The following is a 24786-nucleotide window of genomic DNA, read 5'->3' as shown; positions in this document are numbered from 1 at the left end:
TTCCCCACCAACCAGATCCAGATAATATGCCACCTGGGCCTTAACTCCAGGTAGAGACAAGTGCAGCATCTCCCCTCCCACTCCCTCTCTTCTTCCTCCCACATCCCAGTTTCTCTGGGAAGGAAACGAAGCTATGAGAGCAACAAGCCTACCAGCGCCGTGGATGGTCAGGGACCACGGAGAGTGAAATATCTAAATTTTAGATGAAAATTAAATGCTGAATTTTTAAACAGCAGATTACACTCCTCTGTCACTAAATTAGATAAAACCAGCAAAAACTTTCAATCTGCACAGACATTGCCTTACAGATAAACTTTTGGCCATGGTTCATGGTATCAGTGATGCTTCTTGCAAGTAACCTCTCTGTTTCTTTTTTTTTTTTTTCCCTGCCCTTTATTAAACTGAGAGATAAATTCCTGCTACCTGCCTATGTGAAAATCCACAATATCAGGTGTACAACTATAACTCTCTGCTGTAGTTTTATGCTCTTTCTTTTTCCCTTAAATGACAAGAATGCCTATTGCCATATGCAAAAACGAAGAAGCTGAAGGAATTAGGTGGAGTTTAAATGCTGAAGTTAAGATCATCACCTAATGCACAAGAACAGTCAGATGTCTCTGCATGCCTGTGTTCCTGAATCCCTTACTAATTTATGCAGTATGTGTTTTGCTTTATATTTTAATTGTTAATGCTAGCTATCTGCTTAAAGCTTTCAAAATCCCAACTACACATCTTCTTTCAGATCTCAGAAACACAGATGTAAATTCCGTTTAAGTGTTCAAAATAACTTTCAGAAACATAACTATTCATATTTGTGAACAGGCTTGCTAGAATAAAGTGAAAGGCAACAGGGACATATGCGGCAATGTTGTAATGTTACTGCAAAATGCTGACTTGCATATTGTGCTCCCCTTGGACATGCTGTTTTATGGAGACTCATTGCTTTTTAATCATAAACTAAGAAACAGAATAGTGATTATAGATTTTAGCATGTCCTTTTTAGCTGGGGAAAAAGATAACGCAGGTAAAATCCATAAAACATACTCTCCTAAAAAATCAGTTAGATCTCAATTCCGAAGAAAAGCTGCTTTGATAGAGTAGCCTCAGGCATCATTGTTGGAGGAAAAAAATCTGTATCCCCAGAGCATGCAAGCATATTGCTGACACCATATAAATGCTTTTATATAACAGAAAGGTTGGAGAATGTGGCCTAGAGCTCAAAAAATCTGTCACAGGCCTTTCAGGCTTCTTTTAAAGAGCATGAGGGTCACTAAACAGCAACTGCTTTCATCACCAGGACATTACGGTTCAGGCACGTTCCCTGTGCCTTGCTTCAGATGTCTTCTGCTGGTGTGAGAGGGGGGTGAGAGAGAGGAGGGAGCAGAGGCAGCTGCTTTTGTAAACCTACAGGAGTTTTGCAAAATCTTTGAGACACAAATGCACTGAGGATGTTCTGGGACAGGTGAAGCTGTACGCATGAACCTGTGCCAGGGTTTTCATTATCAGGCAGGGGTTTAGCCTGCCCATCGCTGACTTCAAGTCCTAATATACATTATATTTTAAGTAACTTCTGTGTTATTTGCACTCGCCTGGCTCTTTGTGAAGTGCCAGAACTGAAACCATTCAGAAATTCTGTCTGTGTTATTTGATAAGCTGTTTTTATAGTTGGAAAAGTATGTAAAAGAAGAGGACAATACTATGGTTTGAAATTACAAAGAGAATTAGTAAGAAAGAGGAAAAAAAGCCTGCCATGGAGTGATTATCATCAGCAGTATTTGTATTCACATATACTTCAGCTTCATGTGATATGAAAGATTTTAGCACAAGAAAAAAACAACCATCAACCACAATAATCCAAATAAAAGGTCTGCTGACATAACTCTGGCAAATAGCTGAAAACAAACAAGTCCCAGCCTTATGCAAGGTGGCTTGAATTTCAGCTAGTTCCTCCACTTACGTACTTCAAACAGAGTTCGGGCATTTTGAAATGCGACAGACTTCCCAATAGCAATAACAAGCGAAATCTTATCAAAAAGCAGTGTAGAACTGAGAGGTTTGGGGGTTTAAAGAGGCATATCTAGATACCTCCTTGCTGAGAAGACTTTATGTCCTGCGTAAGCACTCATGCTGTACCCAGAAGCTCCAGGACAGAAGTTGGAAGGATCACAGTTTGAATTTGAAGATGCATCTTAGTGTAGGACTTGAGGAGGTTCAAAAAGGGTCAGGCTCTCCTACTACTCATCTCCTGCTACTAATCCTGCTCACCTCAGTATAGTCCTGGTGTGATATTTGCCACCTTATGAAAAAAAAAAAAAAACCACACAAAAACAGCACAAGGGGAATTGGGCACACATACATGCAGAAACTGATCAGTAAGTAGTTCAGCTCTGCTGTAGTAAGGCTGGGTAGAAAAAGGTAGAAACCAGTCGTGCTGCAGCACACCCAGTATGTGTTTAAATGTAAAATTTAAAATGCCGAAATGATAGCAGTTCCTTTAGGAATGTGTTTATTTATTTATTTATTTTCTTACAAAGAATTTTTTGATTGATATTTGTCAATTCATCAGAGTTGAACTACTTGTCAAAGACAGTTTAATTTCTATAATATTCCTCTGGGGAAAATACCTTTACCTGCCAGTGAAGCTGCACGAGCTCCTTTGTAGCCCACCTAGCAAGCTGCTGGAGGCTCCTGACACCTCACTCACTCCCAGGCTGAGGAGTCATTCGCTGTCATGAAGAATTGTGAGTCTTTGGGGAGATTTTTCTGAACTAGAGTAAACCCAATTTTAGAAATAACTACCCTTGCAAAACTAAATGTTTTTACTTGCCCTGCTAAACCTAGAAGATTCTTTTGGATCTATATTACCATTTTTTTTTCTTTGATTCATAAACTAAATTTTCCTTATTTATTTTTTCCTGTTTTCAACCTCATACTTGCTGCTATCAGAGAGTGATTTTAATTTGCATTGGAATTAAATTCTGAATGGCCTGAACAGCTTATGTGGCCACTCCTTAGCATTTGCAAGCAGTTGAAGACAATTTCCAAAGAAGAAAAGCAGTACTCGAAGGGGAACACCTGAAGGTCTAGTTTATTTTATTTTTTTTGGTCTTAGACATCTGCATTCCATTTAATGCAACTCAAACTCATCTTCTTAAGTACTGTACACAGAAATGGAAACACTTCATTGAAGAGAAGCTGAGCTGGAAACTGTAAAAATATATACTTTCCAACTCATAGCAATTCCTACTATCATAGAGTTTGATATTATTGTTTGTTTGTATTCATAGTAAATGATTTTAAAAAGTCATCTGAGAACCCTGAAGCGTCAATTTTAGTGCTTGCTGTCTGCCATTCACACACAAAATGCAAGCTTTACCATGTCGGAAAAGTTGATTTTAAAAGCATTTTCTGAGCCTGTTTAATGCACATCTGACTACTTCAGAAAGAACTGAGCCCATGCCTGCTTGCTTAGCATGGGGGTTTCCCACTGAGACTTTTTGAATCTGTTTCTCTCTTTTTAAATCTGGTTCTTTTAATGCTATTTTTCTCTTTTCCTCGGTGGGACTGTGTGTTCCCCAAGATAGGACTAACACTGCTGAGTCCCTTGCAGGGCTCACACAAATCTGGATAGCCCTCCATTTTGTGTCAAAGTACAAATACTGTGGTATTTGTACAGTACAAATACTGTAGAAATCACATGCTTAGAGGCTGATTGCTTAAGAGCTACATCATAGTATTTCAAAAAAAAACAAAACACAGGGTTCTGCAGAATGTTTTTGTCTTCCAGGGGTGATCTTTTTTAGTTTAATCATCTTGCATCTCCCAAACATGATTTCTTTGCCCCCCCACCTATCTGTTGCTACAGTTATTTGTAGTATGTTACTGAAGTGTGATCACACAGCAGATAAAAGTACGGCTTGAGGTGAACTCCCGGAGTGTAGGTGCTTAGTCTAGGTCAGTACAGGCACCGATCCTGGTCAGGCACGTTGTTCATTAAAACATATTCATCTTACTGCTGACTGCCAACTTCATCCTGCTATCGGGGCTAGTCTGTGTATTCTTTCTTCTAGTTGTTGGCTTTGCATATTTGTTCTTGGTTTTTATGTGTGATGTATGTGTTACGGAATGAAATACAAGTTGCAGTTTTATATTCCATTGCTACTTGGCAGGTTTAGCAGTTTTTCTGACATTTTATTTCATGTAAATCAGTCCCTAGACTAACTGCAAAGGCTTTTGCAAAATCCTTGTTACATAGCTACTGAAATTTCACCATTACACTGTTTCAATAGGAACTATAAATAATAACTGCAAAAAACTTACGATAGATTATATAGCCCATCGCCGAATACATCATCATAAAGATTAGACTAAGGCAAGAAAACTTTTCTCTGAATACACAGCATAAACAAGCTGTTAAATCTTTTGCACTGAAAGATAATACCATAGAATCATCTAAGTTGGAAGAGACCTTCAAGGTCACCAAATCAAGATCATTAACCTGACCTAGCGAGTCCTATCACTAAACCGTGTCTCTTAGTGCCACGTCTGCACATGACTTATTCCAGACCTAATTTTTGAAACATTGGATTAAAAATCTAAACGCCAAAGAATTTCTTAGAATCTGCAGAAGGCATGGATGAAGAGAGTTCTGTAATACAAAAATCTGGTGAGATTCTAGTGAAGATAATATCTGGAAGAAGAATTATTCAAATGCAGGAATTTGCCTAAATGTCCTCTCCTTTTTATTTCTGGAGAATTCCAAATTAATTCGGAGGAGGTTTCCCTCAGCTGGGTTACAAAAGGCTTTGTTCTGAAATAATTCAAAACTAGGCAGGCCTTTTAGTTTGGACAATGCATGAGGCATTGATTGCCCAAGATACTTGGATAGGTAAGAGCAGTCTATTTCCGTTTTTATTATAAATTGTTTAAGTTAAATTGAAATATTCAATAGCTGGAGTGATTGTTAAGGAGTATCTTGAAGGTGAGCACATGCTCCCCTATGGAAATTAACTATTTTCCTGAAATTTCTTTGAAGTCCACAACATTTTAAAATGTTTTTAATTTTCTCTGAATCTGTGTCAAGTGTGGACCTCAGTGTTTGCACAGGTAGCTGGTTGTGTGATAGCTGATTCTGTGTCATTACAAAAATGGTAGGTCCCTAGGTAGAGTCTGTGGTTCCATAGCAGCACCAAGGACATACATCCATTGCAACACCAAGCTAACGTTATTGAACTGGAATTTCACACAGAGAAGGTGTATCAGTAGAATATTGCCAATATTATTAACCAAGTGTATGTTATCTAGGAAAAAAAATTCAAAAGCAGCTAGATACCTTTGGAAGTGCCACAAACTTTAGTGGGGCTTTGTGTGTGTGAGGAAACTTGTAATTCACTTTTCTTCTTCCAGCTCAAGAACTTTCCTGTATTAGGAAAAATGCTTTTCAAGGTTGTTAATTTGGTAATACTGTTACTTTGGTTTGTCATAGTGTGATTCTATTCTAGACTGGGAAAACATACAAAATCCTCACCTATCAGCCAAAAAAGCGTAAAGAGGCAACCTGACCCATCCCCTCACCTTTTGCACAAGTTTCCCATTTCACAAGTTGTTCTGCCTGCTGCCCGTCCCTCAGTTTATCCAGAATCTCCATCTGCACTTTGGAGGAACATCTTCCTTTCAATGGTACGTAGATGAACAGATTCCTACATGTTGCTTTTGGTTCTCCCCACCTAAGAGCCAGTCTGTAATTCTCGGGGTGCCTGTCCCCACGCTCTGGCAGAGGAATTCGCCAGAGCCTTGACTTAGGGCTTATTTTCTGTTGACTTCTGTAGAGGTAGATGAGACACTCGACTGGTCTCACGTCGCACAGATCCCAGATATTTTCAGATATTTGTAAAGGAGAATCCTGATACACCTCTTTTACTCTCTTGCTGTGGGACTGTGCTGGGGCTGTGCAACAAAATTCATTGGCAGCACAGCCTCTGCCCCATAGGATAGCTGCAACCAGGACAGGCAACATAAAACCTTTGTCAGACACCGGTGGCAAGACAGCTGCACTGTGGAAACTGCCAGCCTAAAGACTTTCCATAATATTTTGAAAGCTACTTAAGGGCCCAAGTTTTACACATTAACTTGAACAGCCTGAGGGTTTCCCACTGTGCAGTGTATCTCAATAATGTCACCTTCTGTAATTTCCTATTACTTACTTCAGCACCGAGCTGAAAGGTACTTGGTAAATTTTCTGAAGGAGTTTGAAAATCCAGGTGAGTTGTTTTTTTTTTTTTGACTACATTATCTGGTTTTCTGTATTTTTTTCTCCAGGCATTTTATTTTTTTTCTGAGAATCTCACTCTATAGGTAATGTGTAACATATACTACAAATTTTTGGAAAGTGATGCTACTTACTGTACAGCACAAATGACTTCAAAACACCTGAAGGGTCAACTGCAAAAATGTTCTTTGAATCTTTTGAGTCCTATTCCATTCATCAAATGGAGGTTTGCTTGTCAGCTTTGCTTTTGAAAAAGGATGAATCGTATCCCCTCATGTCACAGCTTTTCTTCAGGAGGCTTTTGGCAGAGCCCAAGTTAGGATTGCTGAGAATACTTTATAGGCTATTTTGTACAAAACCAGTGTGTATTATGTTTTCTCCAATCTCAGCCCAGCAGCCAGAGATGCCTGCTGAAGACAGTCTTGTGATTTCAAAGACAGGTTATCTGCTGCTGTAAACAACATGCCCCTTTTCTCAGGGCCTATGCATTTTAATTTTGAATTCTCTAGTAATGACCAATGAATCATGCATGTTTATTAAAACATGTAAGCAGCATGTGAGTCTATGGAGGAGAGAGGACAGTCATTTTGATACTATCTACATGTTTTCCTACACGATTCCAATACACTAATTCTCTTTGAATTTGATATGATATTTCAGCATGTCCTGGATTTAATGTTTGTGACTAGTTATTTTCCAAAGTTCCTGTAATTTTGTAATAGAAACAGCTGTACAGCTAATTTCCACATTAGTGAGATGTGAGGTTACATTTACAGCTCTCTCTGATCATAGCAAAAAGTAGGACAAAAGAAATGTCCTATCCTAATTGTCACATTATTAAGAAAAGGGGGATTAGAGAAAAATGGACTCTGTAAAAATGCTATGTTCACCATTAGTACCTCAAATGCCTGAAATTAATAAAAGGCTCTTTCTTTTAAATTAGTAATTAGAATCTGTTTCTAAGCCAGCATTTGTCTGACATTATTGTTAAGAACTGATTGTATTTATTTATTAACTCATAATAATCCATCATTGCTAAAGTAATCGGCAGTTCCCCAACTTCCTTCCCAGGCAGGCAGAAAACAAGAATAAATGGTAGAAACTTTGCAAAGTTCAACTAACGGCATTTCCACCTATCGGCTTCAGAGAATGTGTAACTGAAACACAGAAAGCCCAGGTCTGACAGACACACCAAGGAAACGTGAATGTACAAAGTGACATCAGTCCTGTCTTACACAAGTCATTTCCCATTTTCCTCCCCTAAAGTTACCGCTCTGTTTTCCTGGCAATTGTTATTTCAGCACCTGGCTCTCCTACCTGGGTAGGCATCCCATGTCTGCAGAAGATGAGCAAAAGGGAGATAATAATAACTGTATTAAGTCTCGTGAAGAAGCCACCCCAAGCTTGCAGCCGTTCTCCTCCTCTAGTTTTGGAGTTTCAGTTTGATAGGGTAAAGAGAAGAACAAACTTCTGAAGTATGGGAGGAATGGCAGAAGGAATTTGTGCTCCACTCTAGTATGTTCTTTGCTAGTTTTTGCTCTCGTACAACTGAATCAGAGAAGACGAGACTATTGCAGGGCAATTTTCAGATAGCTTAAATTCCACCTAAGCTCCAGAGCCTCATTAATGAAAACAGGAAAGTACCTCTCGGAAAAGTGCTTCGGAGTGGCCAAGCCAGGCACTGAGCAGGGATGCACGAAGCACAAGGACTGAGCAGACTTTAAGCCGTTCAAATGTAAGCGTAAGAAGCGTCCTTTGGCAGGTGCAATTACTGATCACAATTGTAGGCCTCGCTACTGCTCTGATTTGATCACTTAAATTGAATTATCTCATTCTGATTTGAATGAAGCAAATTCATCATCCCAAACTTCAAATTTTCTGATTCCTTTTTCATTGGATATGATTATTCAATTAAAGTATTTACAAACCACACAGAAGAATACATGTCTTTTAAGGAATTACAATTAACTTCAAAGACTTCATCTTTGAATAAATATTTGAATATTTATCTCCTCCTACATGTCCTTATTTATTTGTCTTCTTGTTTTCCTGCTTTGGTGAATTTCTGTGAAAAACAGAATGAAAACATGGGCCAGAATCAGACAAAATGTAGGACAGATACCATGGAAACTTCCCCATTATATCTCAGCAAATTATTCCAACCTGAATCTGAACACTTGTGGTCTAAGCTTATACAGCGATTGTCAAACTTGTCACTCAGTAATGATTGTATAATGAGGGTAAAATTTACCTAATTGTAATACAAGGACGGAAGAAGCAAATTAATGAAAATAAGTGAATCATCAAGGAAAGAGAAAGTGGAAAGCCAAATCATCCATCTTCCTGCCAGTAAAGGACTGTTTTCTGTAACCACTGCCAGAATTCAGCTGGCTTAGCTTTAAGCGTCAAAAGCGACAGAGCTTTCACAAGTCTCCTTCAGAAGATCACAGTTTCATTTAAAACAGGCTAAGATTTACTCATGGAGGAAGGCGATGGCACAGCTGCCCCTTCAGTGCTACTCAATATTGTACACAGGGACTACTGATACTGTACAGGCCCGTCCCGGGACTGTGCAGCCTCCTGCAAACATCTGTGAGTATACGGTCTGAAAGCCAAACCCCGACGATTATATGCATTCTGAATACTGCCTTAATTACCTAAATTATCTCTTTGGGTCATCTTGTCTCCCATGTGCCTAGGGAGTGGTATCTTGCTCTTTGTTTAAACCCGCTGCGTGAGGGAACACTCAATGCAGGTATCAGACCATCAGCGCCTGGCTTTAAAACAACAGTCGTGTTGGCTTTAGATCTTCCTCAGTGCACGGGAAGATGCATGACGCAAAGCTGTTCCTTCCCAGCATGTGGGCATCCTGGCGTGCCCCTTTCTCTCTGAGAGGAAGCTCTGACAACTCACTTAGGTGCCCTAAAAAATGTCAGGAGAGACAGAAAGCTGTGTTTTGGCTGTTAAAACAGCTAAGATGGGCTCCCCCAAGAGATGCTTTGAAGCTGTCCCAGAGAGGGTTTCCAGCTTGTTACCATGTGTAAGACGATGCTCACATCTCTGCAGCAGCCCCCCAACATCAGCAGGATTTCTATACACTCCCTGAGGAGAGGGAGGACCATGATAATTCACTTTATCAAGGGTATGATCACATAATCCTTTTTTTTTCCTAATATCTATCAAATATCTTTTTTTTTTTTTCTTGAGTGTAATGCTACTCCTGGAAATAATGTGCATTGTTCTGAGGTGATATAAGAATAGGGTAAGAGCACTGATGTAAAGTTGCACGGTAGTTCCTGCTTAAATGTGGTTATCAGCTGGGCCCTGCTCAGTACAGTCTGAAGAAATGGAAATCTAGAGAAATATTATGTTTCAGAAGCTATTCCACAAGATTTATTGCCACTGTGTGCTGAGTTGGTTACATGGACAAAGAGTGCATGTCGTTTACTCTAAAGGCTTGAAGGAAAACAAGCAAGGAAGAATGTCTCAAGACGCCTCTTCGGGGTTACTGAGAGAACATCTGCACAGAACAAAACCCGATGATAATATCAGAAGGATATGAACGATGTAAAAAAGTTACCATCCGAGACAGAGAGGAAGTCAGAATCTCTACAGTGCTGTCCTAGCAATGATCTGACCTAGATCACCATTCAAAAAATGAGAAATAACATGAACAATATTTCAGACATGTATATAGACATGCTTGTAAATCTTCAAAGTTTTGCTCCCTCAGTGGAAATAAATGTTACTTTTCTTTTAAGAAGTCTACTTGGGCATTAAATATACTACTGATTACAGGCTCCTGAAAAGGAAAAACAGCTGCCAATTTTTTTTTACAAGGAAAGCATAGGAAAATATATATGGGACTGGTTTAAGGGTGGAGACTCAGGGACCACAGTGCATTCATAAATCGAACAGAAGTGTCATTTATCTGGTGTGACACAGAACAGGCAGATTCTGTATGCCTTTGGACAAAGAGACAGAGCATTTTTCATGGGCACCATTATATGAATTGCTTTCAGCAGCGTTTCTTCCGCTTGTAGCAGCATGAGCAGCATACACAAGTTGTATTTTTTCCGTCTTCACTGTACTTGTTTACTGTTCAGCACACTCAGAGAGTTCCACGATTACTATTCAGATGCCTGTAACAACTGTTTTAAGAGGAGATTCGGACACCAGCTTTGCTCACTGCTGCTGCCCACAAGGGGCTGTGCTCTCCAGCGTGGGGCAGGTGCCAGCCTTTCCTACTGTCTCCACCAAAAATAGGGGTTTTGCTGCAGTGCATCCCTCTGCAGTCAGGAACAAGTTCGTGTACCGAGGAATGACCCTGTAGGGTCAATCTTAATTGCTATTTCACTGTGAACTCTGTTAGCAAGGATTCAGCCAGGTATTGGCCACGGCGTTACCTTTGATAGCCTGGATCTGTGTGGTCGAGAGGATTTGGTTTTTATACTACTTTTAAGTCTGAGGCTTAGCAGTAATGGTTGCTTTTGACAACGTTTTTACCCCATGCTGTCTTTATTTCGTTTTCTTTCCAGCAGAAAGACATTTCTTCCACAGCCCCATTTCTACATAACACAAATAAATAATGTGACAATGACATACATTTGCTTAGCATAGGCTTGAAACAGAGTCACGGGGGGAGCTTTTGGTCTGAGTACTAATGCATGACTGCTGCTAAAATTTTAGAGACAAGATAATCCCTTTTTAATTCTTGGAGGCTTTTCTGGGATGATACATACTTATTTACATGGAAAAAAAATGAAAACCAGGACTGCATCATTGCATCTGTACAGTTTTTGAAATGTTTTGACACATTCTCAGAGATTTACTAGGTAATTTCACATGCTTGTCTGGCAATTTATAATCCATTATTTTGCACTACAGGCTGCATCCTTGAGTTTATTTTATGGCATAGATATAAAGTAAACTAAATGACAGCAGCACCCAGCCTTTCCCTTTTATCTACAGGATTGACCTTCAGCAAACAGAATCCAAGGGATGTTGCGCGTGCATTTTGTTATATATTTATATTAACGGGAACCTCTGGAATACCATGTCTGAGTAAATGAGGAAGCAAGCCATGGCTTAGGGCAGGGGAACAATGCAATCATTTAATAAAATGTGTGCCCCAAGAATCTTTCAGGGTCAGTGTTGCATCAAAAGGTGCACTGCTTTGGAACCATCTCTGGACCTTGGTTTTCTAATATTAGCTGCTGAGAAACGTTTTTGTGAAAATGTGTAATATTTCTCTGTGAGCTGATGTGTTTCCTACTTACACTGGGATCAGTGTCAAGTGCAGCCACAAATTTACCACTCAGTTAAGGTCAGAATTAGTCACCCAAAACTGGAAATGGATCAGTATTAAAGGAGAGAAGTAACTAAGAATTATATACTATAATTCTGGTGTTAACTTGGACATTTGAGTCCTGACCCTACTTCCTTTCTTTGATTTAATCAGAAACCAATGAAGCAACTCTGTGTTGTAAGTTCTAGAAGTAAAAGAAAGAAAATAGAGAAATAATGAAAAATAGAAGACTCTTGGTAAAAGATGAAAGCTCCACCCTGGATTTCAAGGCAAAACTGTTTTTATATTGAAAATAACTTAAAAATGAAGGAGTAATGGAAAAGAGAGGAAGGAAAGGTATGACTGACCTGCAGTTCCAGATTTGCTGCCATTTCAGGAACGCTGGAATTTTAAGAGTTTGTTTTCTCCACTGTTTGGAATCACTTCATATTTCTGTACTAGAGCTGAACTACTCCAACGATAAACATGTTTAGCTCCAGGCATTTGGTTTGTCACCAGCTGGGAGCAGGAGGAAAGCCTTGCGTATTCTATTGGGAAGCTTCTGTTCCTCCAGTTCAAAAAAACCACAGCTAATTTACTCAACCCCTTTTTTTTGGGAAAAGTTATAGATGGATGATTCTTCTTACAGAATGTATTTCATTTCATCCTAAATATTCTTGTCTTTTCACTTTGGACATTGGTCTGTAGAGCATCAGGATATGCAACATTACAGATAAAAACTTTTTTTATTTTATTATAGACCAGATGGTCACCTGTACTCCGTATTATTTTATTGAAATAAGAATACACAAATCACTGTTACTTGGTAGTGCTGTAGGTTAGGAGGAGCAGTGCTGTGGTGCCTCTACTCTAAAAAAGGCCATTATTCAGCATAAAGAAATAACGATACTCTTCTAGGAAACCAGAGCTGTATCCCTTTGGGACAGTCAATAGACTCAGGGAATAGCCAGGAATATCTGCCGCATGTGGCATGATATATGATCTTCTAGGAGCAAGGGAAACTAAGCCAATGTTCCCATTTAAAAAGAAAACAGCAATCCTTGTTTGAGGTTCAATCCAATGGAAATGTGGCCAATCTGAAGAAATAGATTTGTTTAATGTAAAAGCCTAGCGTTATATTTTTAACATTTTGTATGTTTTACTGTAGGTTTATATTCTTAATTATGTAATTAACATTCATTATCTCTGTATAAAAAATTGTGTAAGTTCTCCTGTAACCAAGCTTAAATGACACCACTTATTTTAAACACACTTGGAACAAAAGAGTAGCTTCTATTACCTCCAGCTCCATGTGTTTTTCTTCCTTGTCATGGTCCTTCAATTCCTTTTTGGAACGATCATCACAGTCTTCTGCATGACAGATGTGTTGATCCTTAGTAAGTTCATGTTTAGCTTGCTTTCTTGGGAAAACATTCCTTCTGTGAAGACCATTGAAAAAAGCCTCATACAGCGGCAGCTCTGTAAACAGATCGTCATCGTCTTTGCCATCTGCTTTTTCCTCTTCAGATGAAAAATCTCCTGCATCTCCTGCCTCACAAATATGGAGTTCGGTATTAACTTCATGTGGTAAAAATTCAAAATCAGAAAATGTGATTGCACTTGGTTTGTGTTTTATGACTCTGATCTCGAGACTTCTTTCTGTTTTTCTGTCTGAATTTCTTCCTGTAAGGAGTGGCCATTCTCTGTGCAAGGGAAGGTTTAATGGGTCCTCCTTTGGCTTGTGCCTTGCAGAACACAGTAATTCCTTACGAAGCTGCTCTGCTTCACACTGATTGCTGGCACTAACACCCCCTGCAGCCCTGCTAGGTCGCAAGGATGTCTCGCTGTGGTCTAATAAGGAAGCCACAGACAGCAAACTCAACTCAGGTTCCAGTAAAACATCCTGAAATTCAGATGGACTTTCCTGTTCTTCTGTCTTTCTTTGGAATGCTTCATACTTTGCTCCCTTTGGAGTCCCCAGGCACTTGGTGGTAAGATGTGGCGAGCCTTGTCCTTCTGCATAGATGTTGGTTTCCATTCCAACGAGCTTCACCCATCAGAGATCAAAATGACTTCATTCTTGATTTTCTTAAGATACATCACTTCACATACATAGCCAGGAAATACCTCCTTATTTTTCCAAAACCATTATCACACAATCATTATTAATGCCTGGTTTCTTAGACCAATCCTCTGAATCCTCTCTGTTCCTGAAAAATAAAATAAAAAAAAGAAAAAAAAATTATTGATGGTAATAGGCTTGCATTGGAGTGCATCAGTAGAAGTAATCCTGAAATATGACATTCCTATATCGAATTTACTTAGAGTTCTCTTCAGAAATATTTGATATATGCAGACTAAATGAACTTAAAACATCAGAACCCTGACTTCTTTACCTTAAAGACCAGGAAAGAACTGGCAAATGCAGAAATGGTTTTTAAAATACTGACTTTACATTGATTATTGACACAATGGATCAGAATCATTCAGTCTGATGTTAGATGCTTGTTTCCAAAATGTGCCTCTTATTCACTGTATTTTTATTGTCTGTTCAGTTATTGAGAACTTTTACAGTGTTTTGGCAAAGCTACTGAAATGTCATGAGGAAGAGCGAGGAGTCAAAGGAGTTGACAGAAAAGGAAGGACATTTCAATACAGGTAGAGTTTTCTGTCACTCGCCTCCTCTGAATTGCCAATGCAGTGCAGCACCTGTCCATTTCCAATACATTTGCAAAGCAAAAAGAGAAGGCTAGAAATACAGAAAGCTTCAGTTCTACATCAGAGTTGCCCGTGTCTGGTTTAAATCAGCCTTAACTTCTGTGCTCGCATCTAGTCTGTGGACCTCCAACGCACGGGAAGACAGGAGCCGCGAGGAACTGATCTTGCATCACTGAGTAGCTTACATTCACCCTTAGATGTAAGTTACTTTTTGTGACAGGTTGAATATTGATAGTATTTATTTTAATGATTGTTTCAGTACTCCATCTGTGAGACAGCAAAGCAGAACAGAAGCTTTTCAAAATAAGAAGAGAAGCTTATGCCTTTGATGTACGTGGCAGGCCTGTCACTGATGGGGGAGGCTTGTCAGAAGGCAGTGCTGTGATTGTCAAAGTGGGAAGCAAGCAGAGTAAGATGCTGGCATGTGATGTGCCTGTCACTGCTTGTGCCATAAGCTAAGCAGTGCCTACCAGCGAGGTGTATTTTATTGCTGGTGAGTATATATTTTAGTTTTATAGACATACCTTGGGTAACAGAAAGAGTATTGTACATAGGTAGAAAATTTAGATTCATGATATTACCATTATTCATTTGAATTTCAGCTGCAGAGGGGGTGAGCATGCAGGTATGCACAATTTAGATAGCCTTCCTCTCAGCTATAGTTAGCTATGTAAAAGTCTGACATTATTGTAAGCTGTCTGGCCTCCTGCTGGAGTCAGTGGAGGGAGAAAAATGCTTCCTGAAGGTAAATGCTCTCACTTATCTTGGATACCTATTTTGGCATGAGATGAGTCACCCTCCTAGCATGACCGCCTTATCCAAAACTATGAAGGTGGGCTAGACAAAATGTTTACACCAGTCACACAACTTTTAGACGGACAAAGGCAAGAAGAATCTCATCCCATGTCTTTTTTTACACAATAGTAGATTGCAGTGTCTACACACAAGTAACAAACCTGCATCTGAAGCCCTCATTTTCTCAGAAGCTTCCAGCAGGATTAGAAATCCTCAGGTCTCCAGGGCTCCCACCCAAACTCTCTCTTCTGTCCTCACCCTTCTCTAATGCCATTCTTTCTCTTCTGGCAGAATTTGCCCATCCTTGGCCTGTTCCCTGGACCCTCCTTAGTTCTGGTAACGCTGCTCTGCAGGCTGTACTGTGATAACACCTGCAGGAATACACCTCTGTGTTTGTAGGAACATCTTTGCTGTAACAAAACAAAAATACAGCTTAAAATGGTCCAGAAGAAGCTACAAAAATTCTACACTATGGGGCAAATTCTACATGGGGCAAGTGAATTATGTATTATTTATTGCTAGTATTTTAAGGTGATGCTTTAAACTCCAAAATGTGAATTATAATCACTGCAAAAAATTGTATATTTGTTATCTCTGAATATTCTAGCATATAAAATAAATGTCTATCTTCTTTTTAAACTTTGCTTAGTTCTTTGTTTCATATGATTTTCAGCTTTACAGGATGTGGTGCGAAGCTGTAATTTCTGCAGTTTAAAAAGGCATGAAAAAGCTTTCCTTTTATTAGGTTTTCTTACTCCATTGGACTCTTCTTATTTGTTTATTTTTCCTATGATGAAGCCAGGACAAAGAAAGCATGCAGGAGCAGGCTGCTTTTATGCAAGAAATATCTGAAGAGGAAGTGGTAAGAAGAGAGCATGAGTTTACCCACACATCCTGTGGAACATATCTTTTTACTCGATCTAGTAGTGACTGGAAAAAAAAAAACAACACTCATACAAAATACCAAATTCTATATTTTATAAAAAGTTACACATAGACATTCAAAGCTCCTAAAAATGGAACATTTTTGGCAGAGCTATGGATTGGAAATCCTGCCCATAGCAAAATGTGTAGCTCAGAGAGGTCTGAACATTCAGAGCTAAATCTGTACATGTCATAAAAGGCCTCTAATACAGAGCTACAAAATAAGATAATTATCACCACAGTTATAAATGTATGCACTTATAAGCTCTGAAAAATAATAATCTCTTTGAAAAAGGTCTTCAAGGCTTTATAAGAAGAGAAATTACTTTTATATGCATATGTGATTCTCAGTATATACTGTAGCATTAGCTGTGCCAGTAGTCACTGGTGTGGGTTAAGATGTTGAAAAATAAAAATCACTTGGGCATATATGTGTTTTTTCTGACTAGAGGGACGATGTAGGGACTACCACGGTTAACTGTCCAACTAAAACCAACTCCAAAACAGCTTAAGGAAGAGCACAAAAAAAGCAACACAGGTTATATATTTTTTTTTAAGGTAACGTGAAATCCATATCTGGGTGTAATATCCAATCAACTTCAGGTTTTACACAAATTAATTTAAAACTTACAAACTAAATTTTATTTTCCAAGGAAAGCTCATACAAATCAGCAATGGGTTAATATAGGTATGAGGTACAGCTTGTGAAATGATATGGAGGGAAAGTTTTCTTACAGTTTGGTACAAGCAGAGGTATCTGTGCAGACTCACAGATAAATTTTTGTGTATCATGCTCTATTGGCTTGATTCTCCTTTGCACAGACAACCAAAAATTGTATTGAAACTCACCAGGTTTTACATAAAGATCACACAAAAAAGAAGCACATATTAGGCTTAAACATTAAATAGGAGGATTTTACTCGCGTATATTTTCTTGAGTCAATACAAGGACAGCAAGTCACCTAAAATAACTTTGCAAACACTGATTAAATGAGTGCATGAGTGCATTTCAATATCCATTCTCCATTTTGGCATTGCAGAGCATGTGAATGTATGGAATTTTCATACTTTTTAGAAAACAGTTTAAATGTGAATTGACACAGTTAACCACCAAATCAAGTCCTGATCTTGGCTGGAATGGAACAACACTCATCCAAAATAGTTTCTACCCCTCAGCCCCTAGTGCATTTGTTTCCCTTTCACAATGACGTTGTTTAGTATTTCCCATTGACTTAAACAATCTTCCCCTGAAAAATTAAACAAACAAGCCAAGAGAATGTGAAACACACAAACTAACAGCAAATTAGGAGATTAGGATTTTCTTTTCCTGATGATAATTTTACCTGTTTTGCAAGGTAACCCCATATTTTTCAATTCAGTTAATTTCCATAAGCGTAACAACAGGAACTCAGTTAGTAGCCAAAAGATCCTCCAAGCGTTGGGGCAGAACAGAAAAAGAAATGAGCAGATCCTTAACAAAAGGCATTTCAGCTTGCTTGCTGCACAAGAACTCTGTCAACAGAAGTATGTGTGAGAATCCCTGGGGCTAAAACAGCCTTCTGCAAGCACTGGCCAAATTATTCACAGAAAAAGACAGAAAAAAAAGGAGAGAAAAAAAAAAGTAAAGAGAGATCATAAGCATGCTTCGCAGGATCACCAGGCACTTCTAAAAATAGTGTGACCTCATTCCTCACATTGTGCCAGACCTGAACATTGTGCTCTGCTTTATCACCTGGAGCACCTGGAGCCAGGTTTCCAGTGCACACACTCTGCATACTGTCAGGTTTTGAAAAGGGAGGCTACGAAATGCCTTTTGATATAATAATTCCAATATAAAGGAATACCAAAATTAGCTTTCCATGTCACTTTGCAAATTCTAATTATTGTTTGTCTATGCTTCTTCAACACCTACATTTTCTACCAAGGCTTCACAAGTCTTCCTTTTTATGTATATTGGTGGGATCATGGTTTGCAGACAGACTTTTGCATGCAATGCAAAATGGAGCTATAGTGTAGGCTACAGTGTAATCACACTGGACATGCGAGTTTCCAGGTGTGATTACAAACCAGTTATTTACAAATCTAGCCTGCAAAGGGAAAGGATGAATTGCCATTGGAAATATGGGGCTAGAGGACTGCCGAGTTATAGTGTAATTTTGGATGTCTTTTTGTATATTGCTTTTGATCAAAGCAAACAGCAAAAATGCAGGAGCTGCAACACTCTTCTGCTCGTGTAATGGCTCCTGCCTGCCAACAGCAGCAGGTGACATTTTTCACCTTGAAATATCCAGAAGCACTTCACAGATGCTGCCAAATCTACGTCCCTCCTGACTCATTTCAGTGAGTGAGCGCTTAGATGTTGGTTCCTCTTACACCTCGTGCACCTGATTGCCTTCACTGAAGTTAAGCAGTATTTCAGTCAGCAAAGGATCTGGCGTATTTATGAATGAGTCACTCAGCAAATGAAGCCATATATCGAGGCAATCATCTTACAGGAATTACTTTATATGACAGTTCAGTGAGGCTTGTCTCAGCTTAGAAGTGTTTATGGTCCCCGGACAGCTGCAACACCAAGCCTTCCCTTTAGCTTTGCCGTGTCTGTCCCCACCTCCACTCTAATAGAAGCTCATTTTGCATTGTCAACAAAAGAAAAATATCTTCTCAAATTCAATAAACTACAATGATTAAGAGACATTCTGCTATTGTAGCTGGGCCTACATTCACGGCTGTCTCAGGTGCATTAGTTACAGACGTGCTGTTTTCCAGCCACCATCTTCACTGATGTGTCTACATTGACTGGACCTTCTCCCAACATAGAGGAGGGAAAGACTGAATTTAATCCAGTCAAGGTACTAACATCCTGACATTGTCCTGACTGATCTGTGTTTTGGTCCCAACCAGCATCATCAACACCACTGTCACGGTCAGTTTACCACAAAGTGGAACAGTGGCTTCATTGTGACAAAGGTGATCAATTACCTTCTGTAACACAACTCAGGGAGTTTCTAAGAATGTAGATGGATGCTGAGTCCTAGTCAGTTTACATAACGTGGGCCTCGGCTTTGCAAATTATTCTGCTGTGTGCAGACTGTGCCCTGAGTGGTTACAATCCTGAGCAAAATCAATGACTGAGCACCAGCAGAGCGAAGGGCTAGGCAAGCCCCAGGAAAAGTCTCATAACTGTTGCACACCTGATTGCTTCCTTGCAAAAGAAGGTACTGAAGAGGAGTCAGGTATGAATGGTGAACTGAGGGTTTATGTCTCTCTGCACATGAATGACGTATCTGTAAAGAGTAAGATCCTTCCTTCTGCCACTAGGCTTATTTTAGCATTGCATTCAATTATTTTTTTTCTCTAATCCCTATTCTGCCTTAAATATTTTGTCTTGCACCTATGAAAAGCAGAATCAAGCTTCTGATGAGATATTGGCCTGAGGTTGTTTGACTATGTGCTTTTAGAAGGCAATTTCAAGTGATTTAAGATTACAACTGAACTACCTGAGACATGAAGCCTGATGTGGAGTTGCTGAAAATCCTAATGCTCACAGAGAAGAAGGGGTGAAAGCTGTGTACGCATGCATGCATATGCATTATCTGTAATCTGTGTTATTAAATAAAACTAGAAATTTATTATACACTGTCCTTGAATACTTTGGCTTTGTTTTTATATGATCAGTGCAATCCACATGAAACAGGAAAGGCAGCCAGTCATACGCAGACACTGTTCATAAACAGAGGCCCCAAAATGAACCAACACCTAATAAATACTTTAAAAATAACACTGGATAAACCACATAGGGGAAGAAAAAAAAAAAGAAAGAAAAATTGTCTCCCTTCAGGTTGAGGTTCTTGGCATCAGTAAAATCCTAGCTCTTCATCTAAGTAGCCAATCCAGATCAAAGTCAGGAAACAGCCTTTCAGCAAGCAAAGACACACAGGTCTCCCTCCAGTTTAAATACCAGCTCTGTTTCTTTAGCCTGTAAAGTGAATTCCATTACATATGTTCATGGGATGCTCAATAGACTGGCTGGAAATGAATCTTCATTTTGCACAAGAGGGAAGAAGCTGGAAGAAATGGTTTTCTTATGCTGGAGGATATTTATATTAAGATGGACAACCTAAGGGTAATATTCACACCTTTAAATATCTTTTTAAGCAGATGAAAGAGAAAAAAACATAAGACAACCACCTCACCTTACAGGTTACAAAAGAAACAAGCAAGTATCTTGTTTCTTTTTTTTTTTTTTTTTTTGGACTTAGTTCTTGTCTATTGAAAGCTATATATCAGCACAAAATTCAAAATTGTTCTTCACAACAGTCTGCAAGTGGATATACTTTGGGTGGCTTCCAGAATTGCCCTCTTCCATCTGACAAATCTCTGCTGGACCTGTAACACTCTTCAGCAGCAAAAGACACTGGAAAATGGCAGTTATTTTGTTTTTTTATAGGGGCAGAGGCTGGTATAGATCTGTGTTTATTGTACGGTTCGTAATTCTGTAATAATGAAAGAAATAGAGTTCCTTAAAATTATTTGCTTCTTTGAAGAAGGAAAACATATCATTGCCTTTGGTGCTTTCATGGGAATGTATCAGTTCGTATTAATTTCACTTATTATTATCCACCATCTGTGTATAAGGAATGTGAAGCTTGGGTCTACTGTGACCACACAGGCAGAAGAGATGTAAACAGGAATTAAAGTTTTTTATGACAATGAAGGCATATCTTAGTCACATTTCATCCTCCATCCATAAGAATTGTTTTGTTTGATTTACTGATTGTCATGATTGAATTTACACAAAGAACCGAGGAGACAGAGGCTTCAACAGGCATCATAACTGAAGGTCAACACTTATTTTCATAAGCTGAACTGTTCTTACTAATTCTATTTATGGAGGAGTTGCATTTCATTGGAAACATCCACGCCTTTCCCCCTACCCACTGGTTTCTCATTAATAGGGATGAGCCAATGACCTTAAGCAAACCAACCCCACAGCCCTTCATTTTCCCATAATCTTTTGGCTTCCCCCAATAGCTCCAACAACTTGCAATGACTCTTCAGTGCTCTGCTTTTGCTTCAAGCTTCCCTTACAACAGCAAGTCAAATTTCAAGTCCTGATCCTGATTTTTAGTCCTTTCTATGCCTTGACTCTTGCTTCAGCTCCCTGCACTGGCAAAGCTTGGCAGGGCCCAGCCAAGCATGGGGTGAGGGAGGCTCCCCAGCATCAAGGTTTAGTGCTCTCAGCTCCTGAGAAACCACAGCAAATAAAAATCCCACTTGCTGTTTTCTGAGCAAAGTATAAACAGAAAAATAACTCATTAGACACGGTGTTTGGGAAAATACTAGGCTCAGGCCTCTGCAGAAATTCCCAGCCAGCTGTAAGCCAACGAGCCTGGATGTATTAGAATGAGTCATGGATATATTGAGTCCAGAGGAGGGCCATGAGGATGGTCAGAGGGCTGGAGCACGTCTCCTACAAAGACAGGCTGAGGGAGTTGGGGTTGTTCAGCCTGGAGAAGAGAAGGCCCCAGGGAGACCTCATTGCGGCCTTCCAGTACCTAAAGGGGGCCTACAGGAAAGCTGGGGAGGGACTCTTTGTCAGGGAGTGGAGTGACAGGACAAGGGGGAATGGCTTTAAACTAAAAGAGGGGAGGTTTAGATAAGACATTAGGAAGAAATTATTTACTCAGAGGGTGGTGAGGCCCTGGCACAGATTGCCCAGAGAAGCTGTGGGTGCCCCATCCCTGGAGGTGTTCAAGGCCAGGCTGGATGGGGCTTTGGGCAACTGCCAGCTCGAAGGCTGTGAGACACCTCCAAGTCCTCCTCCATGGGTGGATGTGGTAGGCCAGCTGGGTATCTCAAAGGGCAGTGGCAGACACCTGGATGTAGGCACTTCCTCAAGCAAATGAATTGTACCTTCAGCAGTCTTAGTAGGCTATTCAAAAAATGTAACTTCAAGCACCTAATTTCGGTGACAAATTCAGGAGGCTCAGATAAGAGCCGCTACCTTTTTTTGCCTTTATAAGAAGACTGTTCTTAATGCACACACCTAAATTCAGCTGGTATAAGTACTCAATTGGGAAAAAAAAAAAAGAAAGAAAGAATTAATGTGTGTATGAGGCTCCTGGTGAAGAAAAGAAGCTCCTGCAGGAAGCCAAATTGATCAAAACTGCCAGCAGCTCTCTGCTTTGTAAGGACCTGTATCTGTACCACAGTATGTTATTATGGAAAGTTTTAAGGCTAAATCAGAACACTGAAAACAAACACGAGCAAGTGCTTTAGTGCCATGTGTGTTAAATCAGTTTGTGGCATTTCAGCTCCCCGGGTTTGTACTACTATCAGTCTTCTAAAGTTTCTGCAGAGTTTTGGCAGCAGGCTACATTTCTGAGTTGAAATACGGTGCTTAATGCAAGGCTGGTAAACAGCTTGAATAGGCAAGGCTTTGATTTATGAACTGCATCAATATGGTAATGAGGATGTTGGCTGGGCAATTAGTTTTAAATTGTATAAGCTCACACTAGCTCTTGTTATTATGAGTACAAAGGTTTGTCAGAACACCTTCGAGTTCAGTATTGCAGAATCCTCTGGTGTCTCTATACCTATTAGACCAGAACTGTAGCAAATTAAAGCTCCTGCTACACCATCTGAATCCAATATCATGAAACCATTTGTATGAAAATATCAGCAGTAAATAGATGCATCCATTTAAAATGTTACTTTACACGCTTTTTTTTTTTTTTTCCATCCCCAAAATGGCTTTAGACTCCAGCAATGTCTTTATCATCCTCTTTAATCAGTGTCTGTAATGAATGCTAAAGAAATGGTGACCCTACAATAAATGCCTATTACTACAAAGGCTGTGCCGGAGGGCAGACTCCTCCTCTGAAGATCTGCTTGGTGCATGAGATATAAATGGCAGCGATGGAGGACTGTGTCAGCTGCAATGAAGATAAGTTATTTTAGGGGAAGCTAAAGTTATTTTGGAGGAACCTCTTGTGACCTCTATACGTATGTGCATTATGACCAACAGGAATCCGGCAGAGTCCATTTCTATAGAAGAGAACGACACTCATGAGTTTGCATTTTTCACTCAGCAAAGGAAGAACTCTCTTTATCTTGCGTTCCCTCTCCCCAAAATCAGAGGATACATTTAGTTTTGGCTAAGCAATACCTCTCTGGTAAAAGAACTCTTTCCTCAAAATCGACATGTTTTTGACGGATGAACCAATACATTTTGTTCAATCTGAAAAAAATGAAATTAATTTATGTTGGGGACTTTTTACTTTTTTTGAGTAATCTATTTATTTTTTCAGAGCCTTCAGAAGAAATATACAAAGTGTTCAGATGAATATTTAAGTATTTTCAACCACTATATTTCTTGCTTCCTCACTTTTTTTTTTTTTTTTACTTTACTAATTATTCAGTTCTCATAGTTCTTTTGAATTATTTTTTTTTTTTGGTAAGTTTATGCTTTTTTCCTTTTTTCCAGAAAAACCAGGCAAAGTCAAAATACCGAGTGATACTTTAGTGACAGCTGCTTTAGAGGTGTCCAAAATCTTATTTATGTACAGAAGGAAGCATATCTTAAGCCAAGGTGCATATTTGAGGCCTGAATTGTTATTTTGAATAAATTCCCTGTTTGCCTTTCTGGCCTTTGGTTATTTTTTCTCCTCCCTTTTGAGATCTTCCAGTAATTAGTTATTACTAATCTGTTTACCAGTTTCAGTTCTTAAATTCCAGATTTCTACTTACTGAGATTTCTTACTTTGTTGGCAAAATTAAAGGGATTTATGGTATCAGATGATTTTTTCCCATAGAGGGGGATCCTTTTAGACTTTTTTGAAAAACTCAAACTAGACTTTTCAAATGGTGTAAATGTAGTATAGAAATATCTAAACTGGCTCTATGTTTCTTAGCTTAGGCCTCAAAGTAAGCAGTGGAGCTGAAGTGTATGGCTGTGATACACCTTGCTTGTTGTATCCAAAGAGTTAACCCAGAGATCTTTACATGGCACGTGCAATAAATGTATGCCAAGTTCAGAGGCCATTTCTGAAGCTCTTCTCTAGACTTCCCATAATTATTATTTTTTTAATGCCATATATTTCTCCTGTGAGACTCCCTCTTATTTTCTTTTCAGCTTTCCTCTATGCAGAATTAAACTTCTTTGGATACTTCCACATGACTCTGTCATGACCAAATAACCACCCCATCATGAAAAAATGTGAAAACCACTGGAGGACACCACTAGAAGTTTTAAAGAGCTCACTATGCCTGAGGCATAATCCACAAATAAAGAATGAGCTTTTTTTTTTTTCTTTTTTTTTCCACAAAGAAATTTGGAGAGAAAAGAAACTCTGAAAATCTCACTTTATATGCAGACTAAAAGGTATGTGAAGCAAAAATGCAGGAAATTTCTTAACTTTTTTTCCTCATTTTCCTTTCCTACATAAGCCATTTCTTTACAACTTGCAATAAATAGAAACAAAAGATATGTAAAAATCTTAATAAGAGGGGTTGCCCACTGCCTGGCAGGATGAAGCTCGTACAGAACATGCAATTCAGGCAATCCAATTCCCATGGAAGCATACTATTGATAAAAACTTTGTTGCAGAGCCCTTTACCTAGGCAGAATAGCTATTTCCAGGTTCTATGCAGTGTACAAGCATTCAGTCAAATGGTCAGCATCCGCTTCTCAGTAGGCAATGGCCTCTGCAGCCCTTTGAAATATATTAACCTCTGAGATAAATGGTTTCTTTCATCCTCTCTTTTACAAGTACAAAGTGTGTTGTGTTAATGG

The 24786-nt window shown here is 39.2% G+C and overlaps 1 protein-coding gene across 7 annotated transcripts in view; it reads right to left on the bottom strand.

Annotated features, from left to right (window-relative positions):
* The window catches only part of STARD13 (StAR related lipid transfer domain containing 13), a 297430-nt gene that overhangs the window by 237791 nt on the left and 34853 nt on the right, over positions 1-24786 (bottom strand). For 5 of the 7 annotated variants that reach the window (XM_080568407.1, XM_080568405.1, XM_080568400.1 and 2 more), the window contains exon 2: positions 12856-13765. In XM_080568407.1, coding sequence (XP_080424533.1) covers positions 12856-13593 — 738 coding nt within the window. In that variant the 5' untranslated portion in view covers positions 13594-13765. Of the gene's footprint in view, positions 1-12855; positions 13766-15229; positions 15453-17335; positions 17536-24786 lie in introns of those variants that run through there. The other 2 variants (XM_080568408.1, XM_080568406.1) reach the window with 2 other exon arrangements.

Source organism: Anser brachyrhynchus (assembly GCF_964034855.1).
Source record: "Anser brachyrhynchus genome assembly, chromosome: 1".
NCBI classification, from domain to species: Eukaryota; Metazoa; Chordata; class Aves; order Anseriformes; family Anatidae; genus Anser; species Anser brachyrhynchus.
The sequence above is the reverse complement of the archived record's forward strand: the minus strand, read 5'-3'. Positions and strand labels throughout refer to the sequence as shown.